We start from the raw sequence: 26,040 nt of genomic DNA, 5'->3' as shown, positions 1-26,040 counted from the left end.
GAACCACCGCCGCAGCACCTACTGCATGAGGCCACCCGCGACGAGGATGGAGAACACGGCGGAGCACGCCACGGCGAGGGCCGACGCCGCGGCGCCCGCTGCGGCGCCCGTGACGGGGGCCGGCGCGGGCGGCACGCCCCCGTCCATCTCCTGCGCCGACGCCGCGGCGAACAGCACGGCCGCCACGGCCACGAGCAGCACCGCGGAGCGGGACGCCATCGCGAGCGCTAGCCGAGCGAAGCGGGAGCAGAAGGTTGGCTAGCCGCGGCTAAGCTAAGCGAGGCAGAGGCAGAGAGAGGTCGGAGGTCAGGCGGTGGTGAGGACGGGATGGCATGGGCGGGCGCTGCCTGTATATAACGAGGTGGCGCCGGTTCGCGGGTTGCGGTCGCGGGCCTCGCGCGCACGGGGCGCTCCCGTGGCGACGCGTGGGGGCTCACGGCGGCCGGCGCGACACGTCGGGCGCGCGCGCCCGCGGAGGTGGCGCGGCGCGAGGGGGTCTCGGCGCGCGCACGCGAGCGCGATTCCATTCCATTCCATCCCACCCCACCGCACACCACACCTCGGGTCTGGTGATGCCCACGGCCCAACCGGCGTTGATCGGCGCGGGCGCAACCGCGACGCGTCCCGCGCACGCCGCCGCCTCTGGCGGCCCTGCGAGACCCGGGCTACGCCGACCGACACGACACGGTGGCCATCTGGCCACCGCCACGCTCCGCGACGTCACGGATAGCACGCCGTCGCGTCACTCTACGGCCGCAACCACCGCTCGCGCTGATTGGCCCATCGCTGCTGCGCCGACTAGTATGCTGGCCGATCATCACGTAGCGTATCACCTACGTCGCTGGGGTTGGTCAATGGCAGCTGCCGTACGCGTACACGCTGTACGCGCGCGCGTACACCTGCCCGGGCCTGGGCGGACGCCGTAAAAGTGTAAAACTCGCGCACATGCCAATGCCAGCCGGTGCCGGGTCAGGTGGCGTAGGACGCCGGCTACGGGCGGCGTCGGGGCCACGTACCGTAGGTTTCGCCCCTCCAAAAGTCTTCACGGTTACTTCAGCATCAGTGCGCGCTCGGCGCCGTAGACACGCCGCGTGCCGGGGCGCCGAGGCGAGCGGCGTGTCCGGGCGTGGCGCGGAGGATGGCACGTACTATGTCCGTCGACAGGGACCGAGCGATCGGAGATCAAATCAACGCACAGCTCTGTATCATTTCCTTGCGGACTCGGGCAAGCTTGGAGACTGTGGAGCCCTGTAGGTGCACCTGAAAGAGGAGTTCCTGACCGATCTGGCAGAGTTCCATGGGAAACGGATGCATCCTCTGTGCCTCTGCCGGCTCTCAAGAAGTGTGCGAGCGTGTTCCTGCTCTCTCTGGGCCGCGGTGCTTCGGCTGTCGAGGTCGTCAAGGCGTGCGTATCCGTCCGGTGTTCCAGAGTATGAACAGGAGCCGAGCCGCACCAAGCGAGACGAGGGCGTGGCAAGTCAGGTCGGCGCCGTCTGCGTTGCAGCGCGGTACGGAGGCGACGGGACGAAAGGGAGGGCTCAGCTGCAGGCAGGGAAGCCGTCCGTCTCATCCTCACCGTCCGGTCGACATGCATGCCAGTGGCGAGCCAGCGCGAAACCGGCGGCATTCTTTTCCCACTCCTCTACGGCTCCCTCGGTGCGGGCGGTTGCCGGAATAATCTCCTAGTAGTCCTAGCGCGCGGGGATGTCCCCGTCGCCGGAGCTGAAACGACGATGGTGTTTCTGAACCCGATTGGTTCAGACTTCAGATTCAGAGTTCAGAGATCGCAACTCGCAAGGGCGCTCTGAATCCCGCTGCGTCCTTCTCCGTGTAAGTTATATCGTTGTCGATCAAGCAAGAAGCAAGATCCTAATCGTGTCGTGATCTGTATGGAGATGAGGTTCGGAGTTCATGAGCTACTCCTAGCTGGAGCGGCAGACAATAATAATTCAGGCTGTTGGCGTAGCGATACCGTAGCACAGACTGCAGAGGGGCCCTGTTAGTTGCCGATAAGCTCCTTTTGCTCGTACACAGTGATTGGGCAATTCATCTGATAGAAACAGGATTCCAGGTTAACGATTGACTCGCCGTATCGTCGTTAGGTGGGTACCTAATGCTTGGAGAGCGTCGTAACATTATTCTGCTTGTTCATTCCATTTCACGGAATCACGGGACAGATGCTTCTGGAATCTGACGAGCAGATGAGCTCGCCAACCGTTGCGTCGTCAGGCTGGCAATTCTGTCCGTCAGTGCAGGCGATCCATCGATGTGGATTTTTCAGTCCAAACCAATGAACTCTTCAGTTAGTTAACATGTTTACAAGTACTAACACCAGCCAATTATCGGCAGCCTGGAAACGTACAAAGCAAATTCGACGAGCTAGAACAAGTCGACAAAACTCGATCGCGGACTTCGAGATGCCTTCCGCTGCCACGTGTGCTGGGCCTTCTTGTACCAGAGCCGGCGAAATCATTGGCGAGAACGTGGTGCCGGGCCCGACATCGTTGCTTGGCGAGCCGGCGCGCCCGCGCTGGCCATGGGCCCCATGCCACCGGTGATGACTGATGAGTGTGCCTCAAGCTCGATGATACGAGCGGCGCCATGGGGGAGGGTTTGAACTGGCTGCTGCTTTATGCCTGCAAGGCCGCAACGAACCAAGCTGCTAGCGCAAGTCTCCTCCCTGTCATCGCGCTCGCAAGTTGAAGCAGATTGTCGATCGCTTTTCCGCCAGCTTAACAACACATGGTGTTGGGCATTATCTAGAGGATTAGAAATGTGCTAAAGCGGAGCGGAGCGCTCGAAATGGACCAAAGGATTTTTTAAAACCCCGGTCGGCAGCCTGCATTTTCATTTGGAAAAGTCTGAACTGAACAGCTCCCCTTTCCCTTTCATCCAGCAGCTGGCAGGCTAGCTACTTGCTGCCTCCGTAGACTAAGCGCTGATGGTACCTTGGGGATTCATCATTCCCCGGGTTTTCCACGGTTACATTTGGTCTTCTTCCCCTCCTCGGAGCAACTAGCTAGATGGTCTCCGTTCTGAACCTTCTCGACAACCGGATGCTGTGGCGCAACCGCGCAACAGTACAGAAAATCCAAGCTGCCGCGCTGTTTCGCCGGCGACGAAGACGAAGGCGGCGGACACAACGTTTTGGACCTGTCTCGAGGCGAGACGTGACAAACATTTGACAAAAATAGGCACGCACCGCCGTCAACCAAAGCCCATTTTTTTTCCAAAAAAGAAAACTAACACGCAGCCACAACACGCGATTAAACGTGCGCGCCTGACCAGTAGAAGAAGAAAGGGACTCGTTCAATAACGAAGCTCAACGAGCCACGCCACGCGACCCGTTCGTCTCTTCCCCGCGCGAGACGGCCGGCCGCCCGTCCACTCGCCCGCGCCCGCCTCGCATGCACATGCGGGCACGTAGCGGGCGCCACCACATGGCGGCCCACCCACACCCACTGACCCACCCGCTCTGGCGATCGTCGCGGCCAAAGCTTCCTTCCCCCGCTGCGACTAGCCCCGCTATAAATCCCCCGCCCCCGCCCGTCCCATCCCTTCCCAGGCAAGCAGGCAAGCAAGCTCGGGGCGACAGAGGCAAGCCAAGAAAAGCAGCAGCTAGCCAGCCAAGCTCGCCGCGGCTCTTCTTGCTCGCCTCCGTTCCGTTTCCGTTCCCGTCCCTCCGAGCTTCGCAGAAGGGATGGAGATGAAGAAGATCGCCTGCGCCGTCCTCGTCGCCGCCTCGGCCACCGTGGCGCTCGCCGCGGACGCCCCGGCCCCGGCCCCCACCAGCGGGTCCTCCGCCGTCGCGCCCGCCGTAGGCGCCGCGCTCGGCGCCGCCGTGGCCTCCTTCTTCGCCTACTACATTCAGTGAGCCGCCGGCCCGCCCGCCCGCGGGGAGGAGGAGGAAGAGACCACGGGGAGACATGGCCGCGCTGATTCCGAACACCGCGCGCGCATTCCGATGCGTGGGTGGGTTTCGATTTGACGCGGCTTCGTCTTCTTCTTCTTTCTTCTTTCTCCTTAATTTAACGAATTGATGGATGTCGCTGATGCACCAGTTTAACTTGGTGCCTTGTCATTTGTTCTCCAATCCCTTCGAGAGAGGGACAGACACCTGTACCATTGCTTGCCATTTGTTTGGATCAATTCAACAATTCGATTTAATCACCCCCGTCGTCCGTCGATGTGTGCTTAACTTGCATAAATGTTGCCCCTACGGCCCGATGGCTGGTTTTCCAGTTCATGGCATCTTGTATTCTTGTTATGCTTTAGTATCCGTGTGTTGAGGATGTGCTTGGCGTGTAATCCGTCTACGATGCTACAAGTGCTCTGCATCTGAGTGAACGCCGCTTCATTTCAGTAAGCATTAAGTGCATTACGGGCTTACGGCACAGTAAGTTCATAGAGAAATGAACGGCTTCATGTGAGAATAGCAAGCATTTTCACCAAACAGGGTTACCTTCTAGTCGAAGTGACGGTGCATGAGGCGTCAGTACACCGTCCACAGTAATGACTGAGATTAACGAAGTCGCAAGATGGTACTGCTGTGGAGGCCCAAGGTTTAGTTCAAGCAATCGAACTCCCCACTGTACTTCGCCCGAAGAGAAAGAGAACTGCACTGCAATTTCTGAATTGTTTGTACTCTGCTCGCGGTTGCAAAAATAAGTAAAACATGCAACATGGTGGTGGTTGTATCTCTCGGAATTACCGCGCAACCAGTAAAATTTAGGCAGTGGCTTTGTAAAATTTATACCGTCCATTACCGGTTCACCCGGGATCAATGGTCTGCACCCAAAAAGTATGGATCGTTGTCCAGATCGAGTCTCTGCAGGGTCCCCAATTGCAGAATTACAAGAACGCTTCAAGGAGTAACTATCACAAAAAGTCGTAAAGAGCAGCGCGCCGTACAGTGATCTACAGAACCGAGAGAACAAAATTGGAGAGGCGAGGAGCAAAGCAACTCAGATCCAACAACTGCTAAAAGAATGGAAAGGTAAAGACGAGATACTCTGTCGCCAGAGACAAGCAGAAGCATCTCACTGCAGCATCGACATTCCAGGTCATCTCTTTCAATTTGCAACTTGCACGCGCCGGAAAGGTTCAAGCTCGCAAAAAAACTCCAGAAAGGCTGCAAACCTGCATCCCCAAGTGACCACCAACACTCAACTTTGTGTGATGTTTCTGAATGTTGGTGTAAGGCCAGCATGTGATCGAGCATGGCCGCAAGTGATATCTAAGCATTCACTTCAGTGGAAATTGGACACAACCAGATTCATAAACAAATACATGTTATTTAAGGCACCCAGGCTGATTTTTTTTTCCCGACCAAAGGCATTCAGCCCAGCTTTATTAAAAGCTTAACATGCGATTACACACCCATGCTGAATTTACCAGCTGGAAAGGAACAAGACACATTTACCCAGCACACAAAGGAAAAGATCAATCCATAGATGCAAAAGATAATATACTGGTCTGCCTGTTGATCAGACATTAAGCTGAGAAGGGAAGACACTCAACAAAGATGAGTCTCACTTTCATGGACCAGCCACCACACTTCAGCTTGCAGCCACTAAACCTCAGCCTTGCAAGGTCAAGAATGCTATGGTCATAACATAAGGATTTCCCCATCCGGGTGCAGGAAGAACATAGCAATGTTTGCATAGGCTTGATCCTATGCTCAAGGAGGTTATCACAAATCAAAGGGTTGAAGAACTACATGCACAATGCATGTTTCAATGAGGGAAAAGAGACTTGCAACTCAGTGGACTATGAAGTTGAATGAAACGGGTGTGCATGCTCCTTTCATTACAGGTGCCTATTTATAATGGCAAGAACGACCGCCAATAATTGCCCATTCTTATCAAGCAGCTCAGACAAGGCCTATTGGTGGTGGACAATGCTGCCGGTGAATCTGTATATCCAAAGGCATGGTGACAAGCTATTTCACAGTGTTGTCCAGAAGATGCATAAGGGCTACGGAACCTACACAATAGAGAATGCCTGGTGCATATCCTCTAGAAAACTGTTCTCCTTGACCTAGGCTAACCTACAAGGTAAACACAGTGCAGTATTAATTCATTAGGCTTGCTTTCCGGAAATCAGATGTTATAGAACTACAAGACTTTTTCTATTTCTTATGCTTGTCAGGTAACTAGAGACCAGTAAAGGAGGGTGCGAGAGGTGGGGCTCCTAAAATACAACATCGCTCTCCGTTGCCAACAGGAAAGATAAATCTCTATTTTATTAAACAAGTAGCAAATCCACAGCTTTTAAGAACCGGCAGGCAAGAGTGATATACTATCATGTATTAAACTACATGCATAAAGCTAGAGTGCTAGACCACGATGTATCCGTCATGAAACAATGGACAATGAGAAAAGTCCAAGTTATACAGCTCAAGGATTTCAAAAGCATTTAGCAAAAAAGAAAACCAGTTGCTTAGTTCATGTGAATATCGCTAAAGACCACTATTAAACAACTAATCCATCAATTCAAGTTGTTATCCCTACAACAGTGCGAACAAGAAACTTAGGTAAACAAACCCAAGAAGTATCTGGATTTCGTTAGTGCATTCGTAGAAGACCAAATTGATCTGTGAACTGGAGCTGCAGTTAGACACTAACATTACACTTCATGTCTAGACTCTAATAACTCCATAAGGTAATAACACCATTGATAGGTTATTTGGGTAGATTCATCAAGTGATTCATAATCACTAATTGTTGCAGCAGGTAAGATAGACCTACAGAAAAGGTAATCTGATCAACAGGATATCAAATTTAAAGTTGATTTGTCCTTTTTTCCATGGAAACTTACCTATTAAAAACCAAGATAAACAAATATTTTCTAACATACTTGGACATAAAATCACCAAGGCATGATAGAGACAACAGACGAGAAAAATGGTACTTTGGAACATAGATGCTTACAACGGTGCTATTATAAGAAAGGACACAGCAAGTGGAGAAACTGTACTACCAAAACAAAGATCCAGCAAGTAATAAAGATATGTCTCCTTCATTATCAAGATGAAACTCAAATCTATAACTGCTACTACAGCTGATTAAAAAACAAACTATGTGATACCCACATCATCTAAATGACTAGAAGTTAGGTTTTGATATTGGGACCATACAGCCCCCTCCTTATAAAAACTGGATCCAAAAACAATACTACATAAGGTAAGACAGGATTAAAAGTGGGAAAGAGATCCCACAAAGCCACAACATTTTATAATATTATGATAAAGCAAGGATGTTTACCTTCCATCTAGTTTTGTTGCTAAAAATATTTTTTTCTCCAACACAAGGCAAACCCCATTTCCATTACTTAGAACGGAAATAATTGCTAAAAATATATGCCTAACTAGACAATCAACACCAAGATAACTGACCTTAACAAGCAGCAAAAAATATTATGAGCCCTGTTTGTTTAAACTATTTTTTCCCATAACTGGCAGGAGGGCTGTCCATCATTAAATTAACAAGAGATAAAAGAACCAAATACAAGATCTTAAGTCCAGGGGCCCAAAAACAAAAGAAAGAAGAAAAGAAAAGGAAATGAACGGACGACCAACCACAAAACAGAAAAGAGAAACTGAAACAAGATTAGGCAAAATTATTGAAAGATTGTGATAAATCCATTTCTTCGTACGAAGGTAATCCTCGCAATAAATCACCAGCTCTAGTTGACTCCTATTACTGTATTTGATACTATGCTAGTTCTATTTTTCTTGACACCTTATAAAACCCTACCTACTCCTTGACATCACATAAGCCAATCCTGGGGAAAACATCTAACCGGCCAAATCTGAGTTCTGAACTGAGCACACAACAAGACTGCCAACAACATAGGTTCCAAAACTCAGTTCACACTGATCTCAGTATCAACTGAATCAGTAACGGTAGCCTTCTAGCATACCTTGCCAATTCACAAAGGTTCCAAAACACAGTTCACTCTTCTCTCAGTATCAATTGAATCAGCAACTACAGTATTCTGGCGTAAAGCCACCATATAACCTAGCCAAATCACAAAGGATCAAAAACAGTTCAGTGTTAAGAGAGTAGGCGATCCGAAATGTTGTTATAAGCACGTTATTAATGTACAAGATATCAGCATGGAGCTGGTTCATCTAAAATATAAGGAAGATGCTAAACTTCTCCAACTGGTTTGGCCGAGCTGAAGATGAATATCATTGTACTAGGAATATTTCAAACAATCACAATCATATTGTAATCTCCTTTGTCTCGTGTACAATCACCAAAATTAAGCATAGCCAACATCCAAAAGCACCAAAAGTACAAACTTCGAAGTCCATTTACCTACCACCAGTGCATTCTTATTCCTCAGTTACTGACACTAACCATCCTCCTTGCAGAGATCTGAACTCAAAACTCACCGCATCAATATCGCAGCAACTGACGCGACAGACACCCCGAGAGCGCAAGAGATGGCCATCACCCGCGTCCGGAGCAGCATGAGGTTGACGTTCTTCGTAGCCTGGAGGCACAGAGTGAGCACCTGCAGCCTCGCGTTGGCCTCCATCTTCTGGAAGAAGGCGATGGGCTTGATGGCGCGGCGCAGCACCAGGGCGACCGTGAAGGGGAAAGCGAACGCCGCCACGCCCTGCACCGCCGCGGCGGACTCGACGCCGAGGGGCGGGGCACCGTAGGCGATCCACGCGCCGGCGGCGAGGTGCGCCCCTCCGAGCAGCGCAAGGGAGCCGCTGAGCCCCTGCACGGTGCGGCGAAGCGCGTCGAGCTCGCGGCGCGTCTCATCGGCCAGGGGCGATGTGTCGCGCTCCACCGTGGGGCCCTCGATCTCCTGGTGCCGCATCTCATTGGGCGACGCGGGCGCGGATGCAGCGCCGGTGTTGGGCTCTGACGGCGTGGAGGAGGAGTCAGGGCTGGGGTTCGCGGACGCGGACGCGGAGAAGAAGCGGCGGCCGGGGTGGAGGAGGACGAAGGGATCGCGCCGATAGGGGAATGCCTTCGGGAGGTGCGCGGCGGCGGCGGCCGTCGGGCTCAGGAGGCGGCGGGAGAGCTGCGCGAGCGCCATCGGAGCCTGACGAGGTAAGGTCGCAGGTCGCGGTGGCTGCTGCTCGCCTGATCCGGGGTCGTCTTTCTTCTGTTTCCCAAGTCAAGCTGAAGGCGTAACAGTGGAATACGTTTCCTCCCCTTGGATGCGTTGAAGCACGCGTACGCTTTGGCAGCACACGTGGCAGCACAAGGAAACCGCTAGGGACACGCGGGAGGCGGGACGGAGTCGGGGGTCACGTGCCGACCGCACCGCTCACGCTCGCCGGCTGGTTCGGGCTGCCTTCCTCGTCAATCCAGCGGCGGCCGCACTGATCGGGACCGGGCCGGGCCCTACAAAAACCGCCTCTCCTCCACCACTCCCCCCTTTCCAACCTCCTCCTTCCTCCTCCCCTCCTCGCCAGCCACCATCAAACCCTCGCCGCAAGAAAGGAGAAATCAAATCAAATCAAGCCAAAACCCCCCTACCCCACAAGGCCGAGCCCCGCGCCATGGTGGTGTACACGCAGGAGCACGTCTACCGGCACCCGTGGGACCGCGTGACTGCGGCGGCGTGGCGCAAGTTCACGGACCCGGCCTCCCGCACGGCGCTCTCCCACGTCGCCGACGTCCACACGCTGCACCGCCGCCTCGACTCCGACACGGGTCGCCTCCACGCCGCGCGCTCCATCACGGTGCGGTCCCCGCCGCTCCCCTTCATCCTGCGCCGCCTCCTCCCGTCCGCCGCGGCCTCCCCCAACGGCGCCGCGCTCTGCCACTGCGTCGAGACCTCGCTCGTCGACGCCCAGCGCCGCGCCATGGACGTCGTCGTGCGCAACGTCAGCCTCCGGGGCCTCATCGAGGTCGAGGAGCGCGCGTCCTACAGGCCCCACCCGGACCGCCCCGACGAGTGGACGCAATTCAAGCAGGAGACAACGATCCGGTGCCGCCCGCTCGCGGCCCTCGCCGCCGTCGCTGAGAAGGTCGAGACCCGCTGCGCCGAGAGGTTCCTGCAGAACAGCGCCAAGGGGAGGGAGGTCGTCGAGCGGATCTGCCGGTACCTCGAGGCCGAGTCCGCCGGCGCCGCGCCCTCCGCAGTCTGATCTGACCTGATCTGGTTTGCGCCTCTTTACTTGATCTGATTGGATCGCAAAGGGTTCGCTCGATCTGTACTGCGTGCGCGCGGACGAATCGAACCTCGCCTCCTAGGCGCTTGTTGTTTTTTTTTTGTATGATATGATGAGCTAAATCCGGAATGGAATAAAGCTTGAGGTCATAGACTTAATTGTTCTGTTGTCTGTGGAGCTGTTTTAACCCCTGATTTTGGTCATATGCCTTGCTAAATTCTACTCTTATGAAATATCTGGTGCTTATCGTGCAAATTTGACAGATTTGTTAGTGCCCATGCTTCAGTCAAGTAGATTTGTTTAGTGGTTGTCATTATTCATTGGAAAGGGCAAAATCAAAGGCTATTGCTGTGTTGATTGTTGAAATCGGTTGCATAGTTCTGTTGTTCTAGCTCAGACTGTCCACTTGATTGATTGGTAAGAATAGCACGATGTTCCACTTTATTGATTGATTGGTAAGAATAGCACGATGTTCCACTTTATTGATTGGTAAGAACAGTATTGCATTGTGAGGTACAATGTTTTTTTGAAGTACCTTGACATTTTTCATGGTCCTTCTAAACGTTGTACCTATTAAGTGATAGATACTGTGCCTGCAGGTTTGCCTGTGGAACCATTTTGAGCCTCCTATTGCGCTTGCACCTTGTGAATTTGAGCTATTGGATAATATCAGTGTTTTGATCAATTGATGTCTGTGCTGTGGATGAGAGGCAAAAGTAATAAATGTATCATTCTTGAAGCTGGGAGTGTAGTTCTATCGTCTTTGCACAAATTGTCCATTTGGTTTATTGATAAGAATGGTATGGCATATATAGTGAATTCCATTGCATCCTTCTATTACAAATCTACAGACTGGATCATGAGTTTCTTCATGGTCTTTTGAATCCTGAATCTATTCACTAACATACTGCCTGCAGTTTGCCACTTTGTACACCATGTCCTGTTGTCATTTGTGGACTGGCCTTTTCTTCCTCGATGCTGCTTTGGTTATGAACTTATATTATTAGTCTGCTTGTGCTTCAACAGGTTTCGATTAGTAGTTTGGTGCAACTACTTCAGTTAAAACAATCAACTGACATAAATTAAGAATTGAGTTACGCCACTAAGCCAGTTATTTTAAGCAGCTAGAATGCCTTTTTCCAACTGTTCCATTATGGGGTGTTCTTAATTTCAGAACAAATAGCGTAGTCTGTCTGTTTGTTTGCACGTCAACAATTTGTTTGATGTCCCGCAATCAGATTGTTACTTAATAGACCAAGCCGTTGAATGCTGCATGTCAGCATCTTCCATTAAAGCTCCAACTTTCTTCTAACTGTTTATTTCACTCCATAGATCCTGAATATACTTGAAATGATTTGATCCGCCATATTTCAGACCATAGATATAGTATCCTACACTCCTAGCTAGTTCTCTACTGTAAACTAACAATGTGGTTCTGGGCAAATGCTATTTCTGGAATCTGGAATTGTTTGTGCTATATTTTCCTTGTTCTCTTGGCAGGAAAGTGTGAAACTAAAACCTGCTGAATTCCTCTTTATGCTGCTGGAGGCAACTGTTTTTTTACTTGTTCGTTCCCTGCCTGCGAATTTTATGGTTGCAAGAATTTCTCAGATAACTAAATCTGTCCTCTTTTGCTTGTTTGTAAATTTGTGGCCAAGTATATTCGATCCTGTTCAGAAGGGCGTGACATGAATGATTGGTCACTGTTATCAACATGTGTGAACTGCTGTAGTGTTGTGCCCGAAACATTTATAGAAACCCAAATGAAGTTTTTTCTGCGGTTACAGTTGTCAATGCTTCAATGCAACCTTTGGCTTGACTGAAGGATTCTCTGGTCTCGGCTGATGTGATTAGGTTATTGCCGCCGCCGGTAGTGGTCATGACTCATTGAGGTCATCTATAAACTTTTTGGTTCAGTATTTTCTGAAGACCGAAATAGACCTGGCTGATATTTTTCAATAGCTGTTTTTGTCTGTTGAACTGAAATGCTTATCAGTTGCTGCTACTTGTGACATGACGCGCAGACTCCGAGGGTTTATCTGTGAGGAACATGTTGCAGTTTGTGTGAAAGATTAGGGTGCACAAAAATCAGGTCGTGTTGGTGTCACTGGTATTGAATTGCTCAGCTGATGGCAATGAGGAACTGAGTTATCAAAAGACGTACTGAAATCTCAATCTACTAGCCTCGAAAGAGAGTGCTTTAAAAAGAAAAACCCGGACATCATCTCTCGACCTACACTGTCGCAAGCCTCGCGAGACCAGAAGGCTAGGTTCGGAATGAGAGACCATGGCTATGTATGCATACATAAAATAAAATGGAAACGGAGAGGGTCTACCCCTAGATGGGCCTAACTCAGTAGACATGGGCTGGTCAAGTATTTGCGAGGAGAGGCCCAAAACGGTAGGGAGCCCTAACTCGCGCCGCTATAAAACGGTGTCCCTGGCGGGCGCGGTTAGGGTTTATCTCCTCACGCCGCAACTTCCCTCGAGCCCCCTTGCAAAGGAAAAAGGCGGCGTTCGGCAGCGGCGGAGCGGAGATGTCGGAGAAGAAGCGCGGCGCCGGCACCCGCAAGGACGAGGTGGTGACCCGCGAGTACACCATCAACCTCCACAAGCGCCTCCACGGATGGTATCGTCCCCTTCCTTTCCTTGCCCTTCTCTTCCATTCCCAAGCTTTGCGGTAGCTGCTCACCAGATCCACATGTTGGAGAGTACTATCGCGCGTGACGAAGTTCCGTGGCTGCCTTAGGCTTGTCCGTGAGTTGCTGGTGCGGAGGGTTGCAGCCTGCGAGCACTTTGTGGGCTTGCGAATGGTTGACACACCTGTTTGGATCAGTATCCATTACCAGCTAGATTACAGTCGGAATCATCTGACCGAGCGGGATTAGATTATGGTGGATCCTGCTCTTGTATTTGATCCCACATTTCATCTCATTTTTCTTGTTTAGACTGGTGACAAGTGGAATGTAATAGCTAATATTTTTGTTGGCACCGTTCTATTAGGTGCTAATCGGGTATAGTCAGGTGTCTGCTTTATTATTCTGTGGCTGCACACAGTTACATGCCCGGGAGATGTAATCTGCTCATCGTTACACGTTTTGCTTCTCATTATGCTATGATGTGTTCCATTTGGGCAGTACATATTTTTTGAAGATGTATATGTGGTACATTAACGCCTTTTTTGGTTAATACAAAGTATCCACACAGAGGCTATTGCATTGTCCCGGACATAGTCAGGTATCTGTCTTATACAATTTGTGGTTGATACAGTTACATGCCCGGTACAGAATGTCACTCATCGTTACACATGTTGCCCTGTCATGCTGTCATGTGTTCCATTTGGGTGCTACATCTATATAGACATAGTAGTACTATATTTCCTGATTTATGAATGTCATGCCATCAAATGTTGAAAATTATATCTGATACAGTAATTTGGTTTGTATTGTCCGGGCATAGTCAGGTATCTGTCTTATACAATGTTGTGGTTGATACAGTTACATGCCCGGTAGAAAGATGTCTTTCATCGTTACACATGTTGCCTTGACATGCTGTCATGTGTTCCATTTGAGTGCTACATCTGTACAGTAGTGCAAATGATGTATTTGAAATCAAGCTGTAGTTGATCTGTCATTGTAGTGATTGCTAATTGGTTGATAATTGTCTACAGCACCTTCAAGAAGAAGGCACCAAATGCCATCAAGGAGATCAGGAAGTTTGCACAGAAGGCCATGGGCACTACCGATGTCCGGATCGATGTGAAGCTCAACAAGCACATCTGGAGCAGTGGTATCCGGAGCGTGCCAAGGCGAGTCCGTGTCAGAATCGCCCGCAAGAGGAACGATGAGGAAGATGCCAAGGAGGAACTTTACTCTCTGGTCACAGTTGCTGAGATCCCTGCAGAGGGTCTGAAAGGTTTGGGTACTAAGGTTGTTGAGGATGAGGATTAAACCCTCCCATGGATTCAATCAGCTAGCACTTAGTGCATATCATGAGAGCAAATTTGAGAATGTTGCCTTAGATTATTGTTATCTACTGTTGAGATGACTTATGTAATAGAAGATTCGAGACTTTGCTCATTTCTTTGAAGTGCTTGAAATTTTGACTACTTTGTCAAATCGTGGTATCTGCGTGGTGTGTTATCAAACTTATACACGGTGTGTGATAATCTTCTGCCCATTTTTTCCTGTATCAATGTATGAGTTCCACTTCTCGTTAGCGACTATGCATTGCTCAATATGGTGCCATGCGGCGCTAGTTGGTGCGCGTGTTTGTTTGTTTCAGCTACATGTTGTGGTGTCTTGTATTGAATTCTTACGCTTGAGTAGCCCTGTTCGGTTGATTTTCTGGCTTTGGGACTGGTTCTCTCCCGATGAGCTACTACAGTACTACACCTGGGCAACCGTCTTCTTGGGGCCGATTGGTTTCAGGATGAGGCATCCTAGCTTGCATCAGCGCAGCCTGGCTGAGGTGGAACAGCCTCTCCTGAGCCAGGCTGCGCAGAAACGCGGATGGATTTTGTATCCCACGAGCCAGGTTTGCTTGCTATTTTTGCATCACCTGAGACAGACTGAACTAGAGATGCAGGCCTCCAAACAAGCGCAGCTTACATAACACGAATCAGGCTGAGCAACCAAACACGCTGAGCGCATAAGATGCTGCACCTTGGGAGCCTGACTCAGCCAGATGCAGGAGACCAATCAGACCCTTGATGTGTTACTACAGTACAACAGGCAACTGGACAATTGTGTTTTAGAGAACGTGCAATGAAATAATTTCATTTACAAGGAGAGAAGGGGGTGCAACGAACAAAACGCCGATAGCCTGTAGATTAAACGCACACTTCGATCCACTCCCTAGTATCTCCATTACGAGCCATGATCGGCGACCCACGACCTAAACCAAGACCAGCAATAGAACCTGGATGAACGAAATAGGAGGGAAAAGAAAGACTACTACAACTGTTACGATCTCGTCTTTTATTCTTTGTGCTGTTATTATGATCTGATCGGTTGCCGCACTGCCAGCGTCATGAGCTTTCCCAACCCAAGGTGTGGCATCTTAACATCTCATATTCTGATGCAATCATCTGGATAGAAACTGGGAAGCATTTCAGTGACCTCCTAATAATAATATAAAGTGAACGCTAGCGGGCCTGATAAGTTGTAAGTTTTGAAAAATTATTGTCCTCATCAAGAATTAAAAGCTCCAACGAAGCTTCTCAATGGTCAAAAACATCAGCAAGAAACACATGCTGCCATGCCGAAATCAGAAACTTTGGGGCGGGTCTCCAGAGCAGAACGAGCGCATATGCCCATCACTCCTCAGCAATGAAACTGCGACAGAAATGGGATGGACTGTAAGATCTCAAAATTAACGAGGGAACAAATAATTCTAGCAGCAGAGCGAAGTTTCCAAATTTTTAGTATAGATTTTTGATTAATGACACATGAAGGAAATGTTGTCAATTTCTATTAGCATAAAACAAAGGTGCAACTGAACCTATCGGTAGCTCTAGTAAGCAGAAAAGAAGTGATCTGAGATCCACTCCAGTAAACATAAGCTGTTGATAACAGGGCAGAAAGACGCATGTAACACATAGTAATATATCATGATATACGAGTTAGGCAGATGATTAAAAAAACATTAATTCGTGACTGCATAGCTTGAAATAACATTTTGTATATGTAGCAAGACATGGACACATAGTCACATACATGATAGGATGTTCAGATGCCTGTCTAGTGGTATATGAAATATAATGGACTAATGGTAAAAATGGCGACAATCTTAGGTTGGCCATATCAGATATTGGCCAAACTGATTGACAATAACTGCATGTAGAGAGCATAAGAACTACAAATGACTATGCTGCATCAAACACTCGATTGGTTCAGTTTTGAACTCAAAACTCAAGCTTAGCTCCAAAGCTAAATTTACTCCAATGCCAGCTACTGTAGTTCTTCAGATGGCGACAACTGTAGCAAGGTAAATTGACTCCAGATACAGAAATGTTATGCACATGACTGTCTGGAGTGTTTGGGCATTTGGTTCAAATGCATTTGAATCTTGATACACCTAGGCTGCTCTACTACAAACCAAATGCTACAGTATTTTACCAACGATCAAGTGTGGCATTTCATTCAGCACTTAAACAGAGGAACAGGAACCATATCAATGCAAGGTATATTACCTCTTCAGAAGTAGACGGCCATCTGAACCCCCTTCTCCACAAACCCGCACTTGGCGTAGTAGGCGCGCAGCTCGGGAGTGCAGTCGAGGATGACCTTGTAGCAGCCGGCGTCCCTGGCGATCTCCACGAGGCGGCGCACGATGCGGAGCCCGAGCCCCCAGCCGCGCGCTGCGGCATCGACCACCACATCCTCCACGTGCCCCGCCTTGCCGCCGCCTCGCAGGAACTTGCGCTCCACGAAGAGGCACCCCGTGGCGAGAATCCGCCGCTCCGGGGCGGAGGTGTCCTCGGCCACTAGGATGACGTGGTCGTCGCCTTGCGCCGCGAGCTCGGCGAAGCGCGTGGCGAACTCGGACGCAGTGAGATCCGGGCAAGTGGAGAGCTGGGAAAGGAGGGCGACGAAGCCCCTCTCGTGGTCGGATAGCTCTAGGCGACGGATGTGGATGGGATCGTTGGTTTCCCCGGCGGCGGCGGCGGATTCCGGCGAGGTGGTTGCCATTTTGGTCCGCGAGCTTAGGTGGGGACACTGGCAGCAGTTTCCCTTCGGCTTGGCCGCTTGGGGGATCTTCTTTTTCCGTGCTACGCGTCGCACGTGCCGTTGATGTCGTATCGACGTTCCGGACTGACCACAGAAGAAAGCAAGGCAAATGGAGTTTGACCATGGTGAAAAAAAGGATGGCCGAGTAAATCCTTAAAGGGAAAATTTGATTTCGAAGTACCAAATAGTATAAAAAATAGATACTATTAAAATGTAAGTTGCATCTCAAGACACATGAAATTCGTATCGATTTTTCATGCACCAATTCAATTATGTAGCAATAGTAGAAAAGTGTCCCGGACAAGAAATTGCTGGGACTATGTTCCTAACACTCTAAAGGTCAATCCAGATCAATAATTGTATTATAGGCAAAACCTGCACTGGGTGTGACTTTTGCTCATTTTTGTAAGCCTGCTCTTCAAATTTATACGAGTCGGAAATCATCTTCATCGGCAGTACGCAACGAAACATGTCACCGTCGCAACTTGCATTGGACGTCAACGAAGATGGCTAATTTATTTGCTTCTCCCCGATCCTAGAAATGGAACTGCCATGTTCTCTAGTACTTCTCCATTATTTGCCACTTGCACGTGGAAGTGAAACTTGACCCAGCAGCAATTAGCCAATTACGTGTGGAAATTCTTGGTTACTGCCTGTATGGAACGGTCGCCGAGAGGAATACGCAGCTAACTGCTCCGTACTTGTTTCTTTGTCATGGCACGAGACTTTTAACAGATCCATACTAGTAGATCAAGAACAATAGTTTAGCCCGCTGCCAATTATAAGAGTTTGTTATGTCATCTAAAGTTAATATTGTAGTCAACAAATATAATAGATTGGCTATTATGTTGGCTAAAAGAGTGTTGCGTAATTAATATTAGACCCACCTGCATACTCTCATTCTCTCACCTCAGTCTGGGAATTTGTGCTATAGCCAGTTATGAGCTGGCTACTAACCTACAGCCAGCTCCTTCTCTCTCTTCTCTCTTCTCTCCTCCACCTCAGCATAAATATAATAAAATAAGATTTATAGCCAGCTGACTAGATTTTATTGTACCTGCTCGTATACGCTTGAGTTGTCAGGCGGCTGCCTATGATTGGCGCATCTACGAGCCATCCGTTTGAATATCCGTGGACCTGGAGAAGGAATATTTAGATTCACCGGCACTGTTCGGAAAACTGGATTCGGTGGTGGCCGTACTTACGATACAATTCCTCAAAAAAGAAGCTTCCCGGGTCTCCGATGAGAGCGTGAGCCGTAACAGACAGGTCTTGGCCAGTGGGTACGGTTGAACTGGCTCAGGAAAAATGGGAACCCTTGGAACCAGGGGCACTGCACTTCGCAGCGCGTGCTGTTGGTCTGGATTGTTACTACGTGTGGGATCTGCCGGTCAGAGATCCAGAGCCACTCTCGCGTCGAGGTCGAGCACTCGAGCTGGCGTCACGCCCGGCGAATTCCGGGCCCCGACTCTCCCCCACGCCACCCCCTGCTAGCGTCAGCCAGATTTTAACAAGTTGCCTGGCAAGTGGGCAACTGGCGACGGAGGGCCGGGCCGGGGCTTGTTGCCTTGGTGTCCGGCCCGACGCGCGGCCATCGCACCGGTCGGTCAATCCCCGCACGGGCCGCACCATCCCGGAACCCGGAAAGCGCCTCCTATTTCTACCGGCCGCCGGCTCGGAGGAGGCCGAGGAATCTGCTTGAGGGAGCAGGGCTTCCGGGTCGCGTCGCGTGGCGTTGGTGGTAGGGCGGCGTGACGGCGCCCCGCACGGGTCACCAGCGCGAGCTGCCCTGCTAGATCCTCCGGCCCCCTCCGTAGATAGGCGACGCTCGAGCGGGGGCATGCCCATGGAGAGCGGGAGGAGGCAGGGCGTGGTGGTGGCGATCGAGTGCGTGGCGGGCGGGTCGCGGGCGGAGGAGTGGGGGCCCGGGAGCAGCGAGGCGGTGCAGACGGGGGACGTCGTGGAGGAGCTGCTCATCGGGGTCGGCGGCCGGGGCGGGCCCGCCGCGCACGCCGCGCCCTTCAAGGGCGGCCGCGCCGCGCTGCAGAAGCTGCTGCACGCGGCCTACAAGCGCGGGGACACCTCCGTCGAGGTGCGCGTGCGCCGCCACGCGCAGGGCGGGGGCAGCGGGGAGCTGGCGCCGGCGGGCGCGGCCACCGCCGCCAGGATGCAGGCCTGCATCGTCCCGCAGGAGTCCGTCGGCGGCGGCGGGATCGGCCGCAGCGGCCGCCAGTACGTGCTCCGCTCCATCCGCGACCCCAACTACGCCGTCGGCCTCGTCGACCGCATGGAGAGCGAGTGCATCGCCATCAGAGGTAACAACTAACACACGCCACCGCCATCATCCTAGCTGTTATGTTACAACCAGTACTTCCAAGCATGCTTATCCTCTTCTCCGCGCAGAGTGAATTCTAGATATTTTTGCATCATTTTTTGATCCGCTTTTAGTCCGTACATCAACTTGATTCGGTTTGCGCTAGCTAGCCCTTGGAGGAAAAGTAAAAGTCCGCGACGTTGTTTTCGTTACATGCCGGGTTGGACTTAGAAGAAAGGATAGGGGGTGCTCGTGCCCTCTGCATGCGGACTTCCGTGCACAAAAAGTTGAGCGACTAGGCTGGCTTTGATAGGTGACATGTGCTGTATCGTTCCCTAAATGGCGTGTTCACGATAGTGATTTTGGTAGCTTGGCAGTGTGTGTATAGGCATATGCTTGGATCGGTACAGACTACGACAGTCAGAATTGCTCACTTCGAGTAGTACAATGCATGATCTGATCGTCGTATACATGAATATGTTCAGAATATCCTGTCCTGGGTCTGGTGGGATAGGATTGTAGAGGGTGCTTGGCATTGTTGCTCTTGTTGTGTTGACTGTTGAGGTCTGCTGGTTTGTTGGGAAGTTTCTAGAGTAGCTTTGGCCTTGGCCAGCAAAAATTACAATGAGGTAGTCTATATAATAATCCAGATGATGCATACAAGTAATGCTATGTAATTAAGCGTATTCTTTGGAACATTACAAAACAAGATATAGAAGACCTAACAACACAATGTTCTTGTTACATCTATTTGCGAGCTTGTTGCCAAATGCAGATTCTGGTGGAAGTCTAACCCCGGTGATTAGGTTACTGCAAATCATGGTAGTAAGTAGTACAACATAGTAACATGACCGATCATAAGATATTGTTAATAAGTAAGATGAAACCTGGGAGGTCCGCATGCAATGTTTTAGCTCCTGTCAGTCAAAAAGAGAGTACGTACCTAATTGCTTTAGGCCTTGTTTAGATCCCTTCAAAATTCCAACTTTTTACACTCTCTCTCCATCACATCAATTTTGGGACACATGCATGGAGCAGTAAATGTATGTAAAAAAAATAACTAATTGCACAGTTTAATTGTACATCACGAGACGAATCTTTTAAGCCTAGTTAGTCCATGATTAGATAAAATTTGTCAAATACAAATGAAAGTGCTATAGTACCAAAAAGTGCCAAAAGTTATAAAAATTTGGAATCTAAACGGGGCCTTAGTCTAGCTCAAGATGCATACTTCCAGGCAACAGACATGGTGATGCACGTTCCATGGAATCAGCATCTAGCCAGATTCATTACTATGCCCCGCAAACCACTAGCTGGTTACTGAATATTCATCTACCTAACTTAAAAAAATTACTATGTCTCGAATTCTTAATGCAATTAGGAGATTCCGAGTTGACTTTTTTTCTGGTCCCATCATTCATTTTTCCTTCTCAACCGGAGCTAAAAAAAAATGCATAATTGCAGAGATCATGGAAAAGCATCGATCTGAGTTCTGTAACTCTTCTGCATTTCTTCAGGTTCGAGGAGCTCGAGGGTGGTGTGCGCGCTGAGCAAGGCACAGCTGCAGGACGGCTACGTGTCCTACCCGTGGGAGAAGAAGATGCGGGAGGTGCAACCGATTCCCAACTCCAGCAGCTTCCTCTCCTTGCTCATCCTGCCCACGGCGCTCGACCGCGCCGGCTCCCGCTACAACTCCGTCGAGGACACCCTGTCCCGCGCCAACGCCTGGATGCTCTCGTCCCAGGCCTCCGGCGTGCCCATCGTGTTCTTGAACGTCCAGACCGAGGCCCTCCTCACCAAGGTATTAATGATTAAGATTTTGTTAGTGCTGCTGGTTAAATGTGCGGCATTTCCGATGATCCGAAGTTCTTTTGGCGCAGATCTCCGGCGAGACAGCCTCCGCGACGGTCAACGCGGGCTCACTGGCCGACCTCCCGAACCTCGCGAACGCCAGCCTCTACGGCTTCGAGGACTATCACGGCGTGGACATTGGCGTCGTGAAGGCGGTGCGCGTCTGGTACACGGCCGAGGCTGGTGAGATGCCGGTGGAGATCACTCTCGAGGAGAGCGACGCCAGGCTTGGCTTCGCCATTAGTCGTACCGAAGAGGTACGCGAACACGTCCCGCGCGCTATACCTTCTCCCTGTTCTAATGCGTGCGCGTCAATGTGCCTGAACTCTCGAATCTCTTGCGACTTTGAGCAGGGTTTCATCTACGTCTCGTCGGTCATGGAGGACGACGGCGACCTCCAGGTGCCGTCGACGCGGTCGGGGCTCCGTGACCTCTACCGGGAGGCGAAGCGCGCGTCCAAGCTGCTGGTCATCTCGAGGGTGTCGGGCCAAAAGGTCCTGCCGTGGATGGTGTCGACGTCCGGCGCCATCCGGTGCTTCGACACGGTCTCCCTCAGCCAGAAGCTGTCCCTGCACCGCCATGCCCTGAAGCCGATCCTTCTTCACGTGATCATGTGGGACGGCGAGTCCGAAGTGCCGGCTCGGCCGGGGCGCGAGCCCTGCCCGCTGCCGCTGCCGCTGCCGTCCCCGGCTTTCGCCGAGTTGCCCCGGCAGGACTCGTTTGCGTACGCCGAGCAGCGGGTGCAGACGGAAGGGGACCCCGGCATCATGAACGAGAGGGACACCGCAGGGGACGCGTCCTTCAGGTTCCATAATTTCTCGCTGCCCAACAACTGGGTCTGATGAAAGCGGTACGCGCTTGGATATCCGAATTGGTCGCTGTACATATGTAGATTTCCGTGAGTCACATTGTGCACGGAATGAGCAGCTTGCGGTGTAACTTATTGCTTGAGGTGTAATTTTGATAGATGGAAAGACTTTCCTCTTTCAGAACTACTTTAGACACTAAAGACAATGCGCTAGGACGAGAATAACAGTCTCCAATTGGTTTTCCTGGAGGTCATTCCTGATCAGCAAGGTAGATAAACACTGGCACACTTCATGTGCAAGTTAAAAATTTGTTTTCTTCATTTTTCACAAGTAATATCAGTACGGTACAGAATATGGTATTCACCATCTTATCAAGAGGAATGGTCAAGCATAGTTTGCACTGACATAACAGGGTGTATTCGGAACAACAGAAGCACACCCTCAGTATAGCTGTATAGCAGCATTTGGAAACGAAGACACAAATGTCAGCATGGACAATTTAATTTTCCATTCTGATATCTGTCAGTCATAAGATATCCAGGCTTGTCCGCTGCACAGGACCTATAACCCATCCTTTCCTTTCAGGTTAATCACTGAAAGCTCCTGTTCAACATAATCCCCAGCACATATTGGGGGATATGAGTTGGCATTGGGTGTTTCAGCAAAGTGGCCCAACGGCTTAAGAATTGCATCTGAAGCAATGTGAGAGAACAGCTGTTTTACAGAAACAGACAACACGTTAGTCGATGAAATGTCAAACACATAGGGTTCGACATGATGTCACAAAGCCCTTGATCAAACTAACATGGTATGGGGGTAAATGGAACTTACTGTTGAAGAAACCCGCCACAAGCTTCTATTTTGCTCCTTCGCTAATGCTATGGCCTCTAATGTTCTCTTCGTCACCACCACCTCGTGCATTCCAGCCAAACACTCACCACCAGTGAGCCATTCCAGCTGTGCAGAAAGAAACAAATCTAATCAGGGAAGAGTAGTATGTTAATTCTTTTCTTTATTTCAAAGCCACATCAAAGATTCCAGAAATAAGCCCCAATTAATTTCTATGCTGCTAACATCATGGACTACAGAAACAGGTGCTCATAAGGTAGAACAAAACAAATATGATACGACCAAACTGAAAAGGTTGAAACCCAAACAATTCAAGAAGCCAAGTTAATTAAAAGGCAAGACTAACCTGCTTCCCCGATTGAATGAGGAGGCAACCAACAGGGACCTTCACCTCCATCTTTTTACCATTCCTTAACCAGATGTTCAGGCCTGGAAATCTACTTCGACCATGTATCGTCAGGAAATTAAGATCATAATGGAACCCAGCGAAAACAGTGCCCTCAGAACCATGACGCTCCAGATCACTTCCAGTTGGTGCGAGAAGGTGTGGTCCCTAGTGTCCACAAGAATAATTGAGCAATAGCAATCAGATTATTGAAGAACTTGAATATAAGATTATTGAAGAACTTGAATCCCATACTGCAAAATTTTGAGGGGAATATGGAGTAGACACTAAACCTTAGAACCCAAGGTAGTTTCAAGTTCCTAGGTAAACACAATGAAGGGACTTGGCGTTTTTTAAGAGCGTGCAGTTCAAGTAGATTTACAAATCACAACAGAATTAGAAAGTGCAGAGAATTAAAGTAGAATAGTACCTCCTTCATCAAAGAAGTAAATGCATCCTTTGGCAAGCCGAACCCAATTGCAGCCATCTCAGCAACGACCTACAAAAACCATATGACACACAACTATGTATGATACAGCGGCACCGTACAGTGTGCATAGAATGCAGAAAACATAGATTTATTCAGAACAAGTTGATAAGCATATATGTACCTCAATTGCAGAAATCATTTTAGAACCCCAGGAATCCATTGTCTCTTTCCACTCTGGCAATCCATCAGGGATAACTGGTTCAGAGTTCAGCTCCTAAACAAGGATACTTGCAGTTCAGTAACCAGAATAACCAAATTACCAGTTGACCATCCACGATACATGGGGTATGCCAATTTCTAGACTTTGACAGCACACAGAAAAGATCACAAAGGAATCATGACCTTAAAACGGGTATTTGCAGGGCGAGGACCAACTCTCCACATGTACCGCCATTTGGGGTCTGGCCCTTTAGGGGTGGCTGGCTGAAACTCCTCGGGCATACTCCTAATCTTCTCCTGCATGTCCTTGTCGACCAAGCTGCGAGGAACCTCCACCCCTTCTGGTGTCACACCAACCTTATCAGGAATAGGGACAAATCAGTTTTTTTTTTCAGTTTTCACCACATACATTGAGCAAAATTTTAGGATGGATTAATAAGGTCGTAGGACGGATCGCAGTCACGGAGATCACAACTGGTGGTCTTGATTCACCACAGGCAGTGACGATCCTTGCCAAAGGGGATAATTTACGGTTCAGAACCTTCCGAATTCCCAAACCTTCGCCCCTCCGATCCGCATCAAACCGAATGCAGAGTCTGCCTAGGCTACAGAGAAGCAACAGTAGGAAGGAGCACCTGGTAGTGGAGGTGGGGCCGTTCCTGGAGGCGCTTGGCCTCCGCGGATCGGGCGAAGTAGCGCTCGACGACGTCGAGGAAACGATCGTTGTCGGCGGCGGAGCAGCGCGGATCCTTCACCAGCAGCGCCCCCGTGTCCCGCAGGCTGGCGCTCACCGTCGCGCACAGCGCGCGCACCTCCTCCTCCTCCTCCCCGCCGGCGGCGGCCCCGAGGAACGGCGCGAGATCCACGACGGGTAGGTCCATGGGGCTGCGACTGCGCGGCGCGGGGCGGGAGAGGCGAGTTGAAATCGCTACAGCATGGAAATGCGAGGAGGGGGATCCGGCACCCGCGCGGCACAGCAGCGGCGCTGATTAGTGTGGACTGGAGCGGGGAGGAACCGAGGAACGATGCGTCAAGTAACGGATCGGAGAGGGAGAGTCGGGGCCGGAACGGCAAACCGGGTGCTCACGCCACCGGTTTGGATGAGATCCGGCGGGGTGCAGCCGCGGGATGTCTATTTACCGCGCACACGCGCGACGCGGTGGGACTGTACAGCGGTTCCGTTAGTCGCACCCGCGATGAACAGACGCTATCGTACAGCTGCGCACAGTAATACTAGCTCCGTTCTAAAAAATGCAACTCGAGGAGTTAAATAATTTAAAATTTGATCAAATTTATGCAAAACAGTATTAATATTTATGTTACAAAATATTATTAAATTAATTATGAAATCTATTTTTCAATATCAAATCTATTTGAAGACACAAATATTAGTATCTTTTATAAATTTTATCAAACTTAGAATTGTTCGACTCTTCGAGAAGTGAGAGTTGTATTTTTAAGGATGGAGGGAGTACAGCACACCAGCCCACGCGATTAGAGATGCACGTCCAGACTCCGTGGTAGCTTTCCAACATTAAATATTTTTTTCCAAGAAAGCAAAAGTATGTTGAATGCCTGAATCCAAGAAGAAAATGCGATAGATTTGCTAAGTTTAAACATTTCATTTGAAAATAAATATATAAGTACGGTATCGATGGTCTAAACATATTAGTCAATTTTGCTATGAAGCATATAATTTTATCTAGTTAAATAGATGGAATTGTCCATCTAGGTTATATCGTGGAGTCAAAAAAATATTAATAGAGCTACGTGTTAAGGAACCCTATTCGCCTGCCTTTTTCCCTCAAAGAATAAAATGCAATCTAAAATGGTGGTGGAGAAACAAGAGGTGGTCAAATTATCAATATTACGTAGTAGGTAGATTCTAAAATCAGCACATTTAGGATGGCATGATACCTCAAATCAAGTACCTATTTTTTCAAATAAAAGTAATAGAGGATAAAACTCAGTACCATAGTTTTCTGGCATCGTAACTCCCAAGCTAAAAATATTTCTATTGTGCCACCATGGAGTAGCGACACTGAACACTATGATAACTTTTTTAGGGTGTAACTGTAACCTATGTTCACACGCCCTACACTACACACGCATTTACATCATCCATATGTGCACCTAAAATTTATAAGAATAGTAATTTAAAGATCGTATTCTACTGCAGCCAAAAAAAACATCACACGAGCACAACACAATTTTCTTATGGCTCCACGCACGACAAGTAACGGAGTTTATTTTGGATTCCAGAAATCAACCATGGCATAACAATTCACTGGTAGTGTTCGCTTCACAT

The 26,040-nt window shown here is 49.7% G+C and overlaps 6 protein-coding genes across 7 annotated transcripts; 3 read left to right on the top strand and 3 right to left on the bottom strand.

Moving 5' to 3' along the window:
- Positions 1 to 8,142: 8,142 nt before the first annotated feature.
- Positions 8,143 to 9,134, bottom strand: LOC112895045. The gene has a single exon (XM_025962913.1). It carries the CDS (start codon positions 9,058 to 9,060, stop codon positions 8,398 to 8,400), a length of 663 nt encoding a protein of 220 aa, XP_025818698.1. The 5' UTR covers positions 9,061 to 9,134; the 3' UTR covers positions 8,143 to 8,397.
- A 262-nt stretch (positions 9,135 to 9,396) lies between these two features.
- On the top strand, positions 9,397 to 10,897 carry LOC112878942 (PRELI domain containing protein 3A-like). 2 transcript variants are annotated; one of them, XM_025943224.1, is made up of 2 exons: positions 9,397 to 10,134; positions 10,744 to 10,897. In XM_025943224.1, the coding sequence occupies exon 1, from the start codon at positions 9,530 to 9,532 to the stop codon at positions 10,118 to 10,120; it is 591 nt and encodes a 196-aa protein (XP_025799009.1). In that variant the 5' UTR covers positions 9,397 to 9,529; the 3' UTR covers positions 10,121 to 10,134; positions 10,744 to 10,897. The 2 variants fall into 2 exon arrangements, with proteins under 2 accessions (XP_025799009.1, XP_025799017.1); XM_025943232.1 differs by having other exon boundaries at positions 10,729 to 10,747.
- Positions 10,898 to 12,590: 1,693 nt separating this feature from the next.
- LOC112878923 (60S ribosomal protein L31) lies at positions 12,591 to 14,295 on the top strand. The gene is made up of 2 exons (XM_025943194.1): positions 12,591 to 12,773; positions 13,815 to 14,295. The coding sequence occupies exons 1-2, from the start codon at positions 12,682 to 12,684 to the stop codon at positions 14,092 to 14,094; spliced, it is 372 nt and encodes a 123-aa protein (XP_025798979.1). The 5' UTR covers positions 12,591 to 12,681; the 3' UTR covers positions 14,095 to 14,295.
- A 950-nt stretch (positions 14,296 to 15,245) lies between these two features.
- LOC112902771 (probable glucosamine 6-phosphate N-acetyltransferase 2) lies at positions 15,246 to 16,922 on the bottom strand. The gene is made up of 2 exons (XM_025971944.1): positions 16,338 to 16,922; positions 15,246 to 15,480 (listed from the first exon to the last, which is right to left on the bottom strand). The coding sequence occupies exon 1, from the start codon at positions 16,834 to 16,836 to the stop codon at positions 16,342 to 16,344; it is 495 nt and encodes a 164-aa protein (XP_025827729.1). The 5' UTR covers positions 16,837 to 16,922; the 3' UTR covers positions 15,246 to 15,480; positions 16,338 to 16,341.
- Positions 16,923 to 18,451: 1,529 nt separating this feature from the next.
- LOC112890731 lies at positions 18,452 to 22,102 on the top strand. The gene is made up of 4 exons (XM_025957584.1): positions 18,452 to 19,190; positions 20,707 to 20,990; positions 21,070 to 21,297; positions 21,394 to 22,102. The coding sequence occupies exons 1-4, from the start codon at positions 18,716 to 18,718 to the stop codon at positions 21,880 to 21,882; spliced, it is 1,476 nt and encodes a 491-aa protein (XP_025813369.1). The 5' UTR covers positions 18,452 to 18,715; the 3' UTR covers positions 21,883 to 22,102.
- A 41-nt stretch (positions 22,103 to 22,143) lies between these two features.
- Positions 22,144 to 24,831, bottom strand: LOC112890742. The gene is made up of 7 exons (XM_025957595.1): positions 24,368 to 24,831; positions 23,916 to 24,089; positions 23,695 to 23,787; positions 23,514 to 23,582; positions 23,045 to 23,251; positions 22,681 to 22,806; positions 22,144 to 22,563 (listed from the first exon to the last, which is right to left on the bottom strand). The coding sequence occupies exons 1-7, from the start codon at positions 24,611 to 24,613 to the stop codon at positions 22,411 to 22,413; spliced, it is 1,068 nt and encodes a 355-aa protein (XP_025813380.1). The 5' UTR covers positions 24,614 to 24,831; the 3' UTR covers positions 22,144 to 22,410.
- Between the last annotated feature and the right edge of the window lie 1,209 nt (positions 24,832 to 26,040).

Source organism: Panicum hallii, chromosome 1 (genome assembly GCF_002211085.1).
Source record: "Panicum hallii strain FIL2 chromosome 1, PHallii_v3.1, whole genome shotgun sequence".
Lineage (NCBI taxonomy): Eukaryota > Viridiplantae > Streptophyta > Magnoliopsida > Poales > Poaceae > Panicum > Panicum hallii.
This window is presented reverse-complemented; position numbering and strand designations above follow the sequence as displayed.

Bases quoted from the DNA above. Each gene is read 5' to 3' on its own strand.
- LOC112895045 (XM_025962913.1), bottom strand. From the start codon at position 9,060: ATGGCGCTCGCGCAGCTCTCCCGCCGCCTCCTGAGCCCGACGGCCGCC.
- LOC112890742 (XM_025957595.1), bottom strand. From the start codon at position 24,613: ATGGACCTACCCGTCGTGGATCTCGCGCCGTTCCTCGGGGCCGCCGCC. The intron at 24,090-24,367 runs GTGCTCCTTCCT...ATTCCTGATAAG, and splicing joins GGCCCCACCTCCACTACCAG to GTTGGTGTGACACCAGAAGG. The intron at 23,788-23,915 runs GTCATGATTCCT...ATCCTTGTTTAG, and splicing joins CTGCAAATACCCGTTTTAAG to GAGCTGAACTCTGAACCAGT.
- LOC112878942 (XM_025943224.1), top strand. From the start codon at position 9,530: ATGGTGGTGTACACGCAGGAGCACGTCTACCGGCACCCGTGGGACCGC.
- LOC112878923 (XM_025943194.1), top strand. From the start codon at position 12,682: ATGTCGGAGAAGAAGCGCGGCGCCGGCACCCGCAAGGACGAGGTGGTG. The intron at 12,774-13,814 runs GTATCGTCCCCT...AATTGTCTACAG, and splicing joins CACAAGCGCCTCCACGGATG to CACCTTCAAGAAGAAGGCAC.
- LOC112890731 (XM_025957584.1), top strand. From the start codon at position 18,716: ATGCCCATGGAGAGCGGGAGGAGGCAGGGCGTGGTGGTGGCGATCGAG. The intron at 19,191-20,706 runs GTAACAACTAAC...GCATTTCTTCAG, and splicing joins CGAGTGCATCGCCATCAGAG to GTTCGAGGAGCTCGAGGGTG. The intron at 21,298-21,393 runs GTACGCGAACAC...GACTTTGAGCAG, and splicing joins CCATTAGTCGTACCGAAGAG to GGTTTCATCTACGTCTCGTC.
- LOC112902771 (XM_025971944.1), bottom strand. From the start codon at position 16,836: ATGGCAACCACCTCGCCGGAATCCGCCGCCGCCGCCGGGGAAACCAAC.